Source organism: Lonchura striata, chromosome 6, assembly GCF_050655825.1.
Source record: "Lonchura striata isolate lonStrDom1 chromosome 6, ASM5065582v1, whole genome shotgun sequence".
NCBI classification, from domain to species: domain Eukaryota; kingdom Metazoa; phylum Chordata; class Aves; order Passeriformes; family Estrildidae; genus Lonchura; species Lonchura striata.
Window position 1 is genome coordinate 14,639,448 of NC_140708.1, and position 8,586 is coordinate 14,648,033.

General features: G+C 42.8%; 1 protein-coding gene across 1 annotated transcript in view; it reads right to left on the reverse strand.

Moving 5' to 3' along the window:
* Positions 1 to 8,514, reverse strand: part of GLUD1 (glutamate dehydrogenase 1) — a 28,855-nt gene extending 20,341 nt beyond the window's left edge. Inside the window, exon 1 of the mRNA XM_021536180.3 lies at positions 8,064 to 8,514. Coding sequence (XP_021391855.1) covers positions 8,064 to 8,499 — 436 coding nt within the window. The 5' untranslated portion in view covers positions 8,500 to 8,514. The remainder of the gene's footprint in view (positions 1 to 8,063) is intronic.
* Positions 8,515 to 8,586: the final 72 nt, after the last annotated feature.

The following is an 8,586-nucleotide window of genomic DNA, read 5'->3' on the forward strand; positions in this document are numbered from 1 at the left end:
TAGTAACAGCAGTTAGTTATCATTTTATCATTTTGTAGAAAGGGGTGTACTAACGTACACATAAGAAAGACCTTGATTTCCAAGAAAATTAGTTACATCCTACTAGATTTTACATTGTAAAGATTTCAGTATGTTCTGTGATAAGTGTGTTTATTATGCTTCCTTAGAAAATGTGGTTGTAGAGAACCAACAACTTTTCAAGGATGACTACTGCCTTTCTAGTACGCCTACAAATCTATTTAGGGAAGTTCGCGTCACTATTTTCTGAGCTTCTTGTGCAGTGATCCTAAATGGTACTACCTACATGTGCCCTTGCTACTAACAACCACGAGGTAGTCAAAGTCTCAAAAAAAACCCTAAACAGTTGCCATAGCAACAGTTCAAAGCAAAACACTAGGCAAACTACTCCTCCTGTTCAAAATATCTTGTGAATCTTAGTAAGTCTCTCAAGTTCCCCAGGACCTGGAACACATTTGCATCTCAGCCTAAATTATTAACAGCTAACCAAGGGTTTTGTCCTGCTTTGACTTCAGTGTTTTCTTCTGGTTGTCATGTTCTTGTGAACTTTGGAACTAATTTGGGTCCTTTACAGATGACAATTCCTGTTAATATGGTGCATTTGTTCTGCTCATCTCTATTTGCAAAGTGCTTGCTCATCAAAAGAAACCTTCCAGAGCAGCAGCTGTCCTACACTACCCATACAGCATTTGGCAACACACATGTCATGATCTCCTCTGGAAGTTCCTGGGACTGACTACAGGCATGTTAATCTCCCACTTAACAACACTGGATTCTGCAGCTCTGTGGGTTAGCAGCTTGTCTGACCCTGTCCAAAGGCTTGAGTCTAAGTCTGAATGAGCTTCAGTAAAGATGCTCACCTATGGATTCTGCAAAATCCATAAATCAGTCCCAGCACTTACAGCAATGCCCTAGTTCCTTAATGTTTTAACTCTGGATTATGTATATTTTCATGTTTGGGTAGTAAACAAGTGCAGTTGTGATTGTACTACCATCAAAATCAATATTCACTGACCCTTAACTCAGTAGGGACTTATTATCCAAGCAATTAAACTATTTCAGAACACACACATTTTTCTAGACTCAGAAAAACAATCCAACCTTCCCAAGAAGGAAACTGCTGAGCCTTATTTAACCATTTGGAAAGTGTGGTAAACAGCTCAGTGACCAATTTGTAATTGTTGAAGACAAAGAAATTCCAGATAAACCTAACAAAGCAAGATGAGTAATTCAGTACTGGAAAACAAGAACACTGTACACCAATCAGTAACAAGAACTACTAATTCCTAAATTCAATTCATTAACTGCCAAGAGAGGAGATAAAAGTATTTATCTCTTCCTACACAGTACTAGCTAGCTACAAAGCTGGGACAGGACAGACATTCCCCTACAGAGACACCCCACTGTTCTGCTTTAATCACCAGTGTGTATAAAGTGACCTAAGGTACTCAGGCAGACAGAATACTTCAGTATACCACTTATTGTATGTTTTTAATAAGCTGCACTTGAAATATGCTTAAACATATATGTTTATTTCAATCCATGCTGAGAAAAGCCAAAAATTTTCTCTATTCAAAAACTACCTCTGGTGCATTGACAAGACTTGGTGTTTTAAATGTGAATACAGCAAATCTAGTGCACTACCAGGCAAGTAAATAAGACATGAATTTATGCACTTGGAATCTGGCTATAAAGTAAAGTCTCTCACCTATAGAACCCCCTCAGCCCCACCTAAAGGATTAGGTCATTCATTAAAATGCACTCAACACTGTAGTAACAAGGACAGAAACAGGGAGATACAGTTAACTGCTTCCACAGATATTATTATTACCACGTGCAGGGGGGTGTGTGCAGAGGGCGGAAACAGCACACAAGCTGGCCCTGGCTGGTCCGAATACCACAGGAGCCACAAAACAAGAAGCCACCACAGTGCTGACATGAGGCAGGCAAATTCCATGCTCTTCCTAAGAGACTAATTTCTAACAAGATGGAGCTGTTGCAATTCATGCAACAAAGGAGTGTTTGCTAGGATCTCCCAGAGAACAAGAGGGAGACTATCACACAGGAGATTCCTCTCCCCAGCACATGTTTGTGCAGAAAGCCCAATGCTGAGAGAGGTATGATCTCTCTATAAATAGACAAAGAGCCAACAGTAGCAAGGGAAAACAACTATTTAAGATCAAGGACAAAGCTGGCTACCACAGCAATGATATGAGCTGATTATATGAAAAAGCTGAGACTAAAAAGATTCCCAGCCAAAAGAACAAGGCCTAGCCTATTACAAGAATATCAAAGGTAAAAACAAAATCCTGATATGGTTCACATTATAACTAGCATATTAAAAGACAGTAAAAGACAAGACACACAGTCCTTTTTTTTAAATTTGCAATTTAAATGTATATCCACTGTTGCACTAATAGTGAAGTTAGATAAGCTACACTAAAAGAATAGAAACCTATGAAAATTGGTCAAAGGTTGGACTCAAATCTTAGAGGTCTTTTCCAGTCTTAGATAATTAGGCTAATTACCTTTTTCCCCAAAAAAACTCTCCCTCTCCTTTGGAGTTCCATCAGTTTCCAAGGTTTATTTCAGGCTACAGATGGTTCATGTTATAGTTCCATCTGTTGTGTGGTCCATAGGATACATTTCCATGTCTTACTCAAAAGACCCAGGGCCAAAAGCACAAGGTCTTAACTTTCATCTATGCATGATTTAAAAAAATCAAAGCCACTAATTCAACTCCAAGATAAACAGCTCTGCTGGTTCCAAGATACCTTACAGCACTACTCCTTACCCTCTTAGAAAATGAATAAATAATGTTGAGACAGCACATGTACTGATCCAAGTCCTACACGTACAGGTTTTTCTTTTGCAAGTAAGGTCTCCATCAGGTATGTAACTGTTTTAACCACAACAGTGTCTGCAACAGAGTATTTTGTGACTAGGCACTGAGATCAGTGCCAGCCTTGGACCTCTGCAATTGGAAAACTGCAGCAAGGCTGGCACAAGTAAAAGTCACCTTATGCAGTAAGAAACTCATTAATATGAACTCATGAGCCAAGTGAGAAGGATAAATCCTGACAGGCACAATAAATGCAGCCAAGACCAGGCAACAGGAAAGTTTTGTAGTGCAGAATAGCTCCTTCCACTAACCAGCCAAGGCAGCACCACACAGGAAATCAAATTCATTCACCTCCAAATCAACTGAACAAATAAAGTAAGACTCATTTGTCTTCACATAAAAGAGTGAACTCAGAAGTAATGTCTGACAAAGCTTTCAAAATCCCTCTGTACATGAAAGTTATACTAAGTCTAGTCCAGAACTAAGGATGGTTTTAAAGCTTTTCTGAACTGAGGAAGCAGCTGGGACTTGGTTACAGCAATCTGGGTGAGCACAAACAAGTTAGGCTGTTTCCGGCTCTGATTCATTTGGTTTCATTTATAACAGACCTGTAGGACAGTTGGTTTACATGGAAAGGCTTGAAAAAGTTTTGAAACCACTTAACAGCATTGTTCCCATAGTAAATGCTGCCTAACAAAGAAAGAATCACTTCCATACTACCCAGCAGGAAAAAATTCAGTAAGTAAGTTCATTTTGTTTTCTAAAACTGACCAATTAATGATAAATAGCCATCAGCAACCACATAAAAAGTAGCGTAACCAGTTCTACACCTTTCACAAAACCTGATGAAATTATTTAGATGAATTTATTAAGTAGGAACTGCTAGAGTACTTTCCAACAAAGTCATCTGTATTCAGACATCTCATTTCCTGTACCCTATTTGGTTTGTTTTCCTTCTTTAGGCAGCTGTCAGTGCAGTGAACAAGAGCAGTTGTGGTTTCCTGTTAGTACTGGCCACTGGCATGCAAGTCACCACATCAGCAAAGGAAAGAGTGATGTGACCCACAGCATTTCTTCACCTACCAGGCAGCATCACTCTAGTTGTATAAATACATTTGGAGCATAAGCAACCTGAGTCCCAACACAGAAGAAAACTGCTTATTACATACTCTCAGTGGCATGAGGAGGCATCTAACTGATTTTTCCTTTCTAGTAAACAGTTACATTGCAGAAAATTGAGTCCTTAAAACCTGGATTTGCATGCTGAACATACTGCAAGACCTACCATTTAAATGGGGATATTCATGACCGTTCTCTAAAGATTCCTAAAGTACAGCAGAGAAGCACTGCTAAGAAAAAGAATCACCACCTCCTCAACTTGCAAAAGTTTGCAACACCCAAAGCAGAATTAAGGATTAACTTCTACAACAATTAAGTAGGTAAGCACCACAAAATTTAACATGAAGTGTTATTTCTGGGTTCTCTCAATAGGTGGAAAACCACCAAAAGTTGTAAACTGAAAAGAAAGCATGTTTCAGTACCTCATGCTTCTTTTCCAGAAAAGCACTTTTCTTCACCCGATGAAGAATCACTTGTACTGCTATGTAGTGAGAGCTATGTCCAACACAACCAAGCTGACTTGTTCTCACATTCTTGTGCTTTGAGGGGAGACAGTAAAGTAGGAAAAGGTTTTAAATAACTTCCTATTTTTTTATTAACAATGCTTTTGATTGTTAGAAACAGGGTGTCAGGAGTATTGTACTTCTGGAATAGAAATACAACAGTCAAGTTTCTCACCAACGTGTGGAAGTTAGCCTATACAAAAAATATAAGACTGGTCTTGGATTTGTCCTCATGCAGCTGTATCAGGCTACAGTTATCCATCCACTCAGGAGCTGTATTTTCAAAGCAGCCCTCTCATGGCATTCACTCTGAGGTATTTCTACTTTGCAGACAAAGAGAAGCCAGCACAGAGGAGGTATGGAAGGACTGACTACTAGTCAGGGAACTGCTGGTCTATACCAGCAGGTATAATTTGCAAGCACGTGTGACATTTATAAAGATAAACCTCACATTTAGAGTCTGGCAGTTTTCACATTTGAGCTGGACCACTAAATGGCGATTGAGGTTTCACTCCAGAAGAGAATGAGCAGGCAAAGAAATGGAAGATACCTCTGACAGAAGGAACATCATCTAAATCTTATACTGTTAACTACAAATGTTTAGTAGAAATAAGAAGGTGCTGCTAAAGAGTATATAATTAAAATGTTTATTTAGACTCTTTTTCTTTGAGTAATTCAGCTGCCTCCAAGTTTAGGGCATTTTAATCAAGATATTAAAATTTAATTTACAGTATAAATTCTTCATTAGTTCATGGCTAAATCTGTAAATGCCCTTATAAACAGAAAGGCATACAGAAGTAACATACAACCAAGTATTTTGGTATGAATGTACTGAAAAAAATAGGAACAATTAAAGGAGGACAGCCTTTAAAAGACCTAAAACCTTTTGAACTCCTGCATTTCCTACCTGAATCTTAAAGTGTACTTTGATCATTGGTCTAATCTGCATACAGAACAGTATTTAACACTCTCTAACCAGCATATCTTATCCTTCAGTTTATGTAAACATCAAGAATATAAGAGACGAACTTTTAAAGCACAATGCTCCTTGAAAGAACAACAGAAATGGCAAAGCATCCCCACTTGCTAGCAATCACCTAGCAGTAACTAAACACCATTTCTTTCTTAGTACCAAATACACACACCCCCCTCCAAAAAAAACCCAGAATGGGTAACCTTCCTTTACCAAATTTTACTCTTCAGGAAGCACAAAATTAAAGGTCACAATCCTGCATGTGAAAAGATGTAGAAAGCATGTTCCTCCTAATGCCTTTGCAAGCCTTCCACTTGCAAACTCATCCCTTCTTTTAAAAGGGGCCTTATGTCCCTTGTTTCCTGATGGTGTAAATTACCTGCATTGGACTCTGGGGTCCACAGTGTGTGAGACACTTCAGCAAGTTTCCCCATTTCATACTGTTATATGGAGTTTGGAGTTGTGTTTCATTGGACTTGGTGCTTTTATCCCTGTGGACTGTATTAGGATTCTAGTTCAAAAATCCCTTTTGGACAAAAGCTCAAGTTTTTGGCGCATTTCAGGATCAAATGTACTATAAATGCAGAAATATCTCTACCACTCCTTTGTCATTAAAATAGAAATCTTTTACTTCCTCACACCTTTTTCATAGCAGGTTTCAAGCAATTGATCTTTGCTTATCATGCATCCCATTTAAATTTACTACCAATTCATATTTGTCACCTGATAGTGAGCAAGTTCCTAGAGAGCAGTAGAAGGTGAAATCCATTAATGATCTCTGTCCTTAAGAATGGAAAGGAAATATCATTTGTAATTTCTTCCCTAAATTCAGAGGGGGTGGGGAGCATCACAAGAAGAAAAGGACAAACTACTGAGACTTCCTACTTTCTTTAGCTGTCATTTTGAATTGCCTGTAAGTGCTCCAGTGTTTGCTTCAGTGTGAGTGCACACAGGCATAACAAATGCCACCGAAAATCAAGAAATTCTGGTGAGGATTTAGAAATGTAAGTATCAGAACAGACAGTGTCCAATCACCCAGTTGGTGGGGTTTGTTCACGGACAGTACATTTTATAATTATTTGTTGTGTAAACATTAGTTCCTTCACTTATGAGCAGTATTAATGTGAAATATCAGAAGCTATCATATATTAATATTATTTTATTACTTCATTTGCCACTGGACTGCTTTTTCTTATGCAAGCAGGATCTTAAGAGTAACGCAGGCTGTACAGCAAATGATGTTTTGTGAGCAGAAGCAAAGAGTAACTTAACTAAAGCAGTGATACAACAGCAGTGTGATATCCATCAGTATCTTAAAAGAAATTATAGCAATGGCATAGAACAGTAGATTCACAGAATAAACTTCAGCCACGCCCATCCTGGCTGAAGTCTCATGCTAATTCTTGCTTCAAGTAAACAACTAAAAGCTGAGTTAGCCTCTTTTGGGTAAGAATTTAGCATGTTACAGGACACTCACTAGACATTTGATTTTGGAGTGTTAGGAATCACATTAACACGACATAGTATTTGTGCTGCAGAGAGATATGCTCATGTCATATATGTACCAGCTGAACTGATTCTCATGAACACATTTACCTAAGAACACCCTTCCTAATCTAATCTTGAAGTTTTATGACTTCATTTATAAGAAATTTCTTGCTTCTGTAACCGTCATTGTTTACTATAAAGCTGATGTACACTGGAAAAAAAAATATGTTTACAGACTACAGAAGCTCTGGTTTGAGTCACAGACCTGAAATGGTTTCCAATACTCAAATATCCACAAAGATCAGAACTCTTGAGTAAGTTATGCTGAAGGACATCTGTATTTGTTTTTCAAGGAAATGCCATCTATCCCAGACTAAAAAGGGAGTCTATTCCTCGGAGATCACGGCCGATCCCATGAGAGCCCAGCTCTGCTCAGCTCCAGTGGGATTCACCCTCTCGGTCCCTCGGCATGTCTTTGGTCTCACCTAGCTAGAGCTAGCTACTTCCAGAAAAATCACTTTTGTCTAACTATGTATCCAGCTGGTAACTGGATACACAGTTAACTTGTTATTAAAACTTGTTTTTCTCTACGGATGTTTTCTGGTGAGTACAAGGTTTTCCCGAACACACAGCCGGCTGAGTGTAAAGGGACAGTGGCTTCTCCAGCTCTCGACTCGAGCAGGCACTTGCAGCACGGTGCTCCCCCCTTTCCCTACAAGCACTCCCGAGGTCTGAGTCACATCGAGTTAAAATCAGCCGGGAGATCCCTTCGCCGTGCCTAGTGCCAGGCCGGCGGTGGGTGCGGCAAAGGCCCGCCCGGCGGCCGTGAGACCGGGCACCGGGGCTGGCGCGGGGGTCACCCGCGGAGCCGGGACAGCTGAGCGCCGGAGGGCTGCGGAGGAGCAGCCCTGCGCCCGCCTCTCCCCGGGTATCGGATACCCCCTCCCCGGGTATCGGATACCCCCTCCCCGGGTATCGGATACCCCGCGCGGCACTGCGAGCTGCCGCCTGCCCTCGGCGGCCGGGCGGGCGGCAGGCGCGGCGGCCGGGGGGGCTGGTCGGGGGCACGGCGGGGCGGGGCGGCCCGGCCCTCCGCGGGCCCGGCAGCGGCGGCTCTCACCTCCCTTGCAGGGCGTGCGGTGCTGGCTGTGCTGCGCCCGGTAGCCCTCGATCACCTCCCACTCGCCGTTGTCGCGCTTGATGGGGAAGGAAACGCTGAGGACATGGTTGCAGGGCTTGATGATGCGGAGGATGCCGCGGACGCGGTGGCGCCGCTCCTCCATGCCCTCGCGGGTGCGCAGCCCCTCCACCAGCTTGTCCTCCACGATGCTGGCGCCGCGATCGAAGAACCCCTCCACCATCTTGAAGAAGTTGGGGTCGTCCTCCTTCTTGGCCGCCTCGCAGTAGTGCCGCCGCGGACACCGGCCGCCGCCCCATGCCGCCGCCACCGCTGCCCCCCCGGCCGCCGCCGCCGCCGGCCCGCCCGGCTCCGCGCCCGCCAGCACCGAGCCGGCGGCCAGGCGGGACGCCAGCAGCTCCCCCAGGTAGCGGTACATGGCGGCGGCCGCCAGAAGCGAGGAGCGGAGCGGTGCTGCCGCTGTCACGGGAGGGGCGGGGGGCCGGGCGCCGCCGCCGCCGCCTTT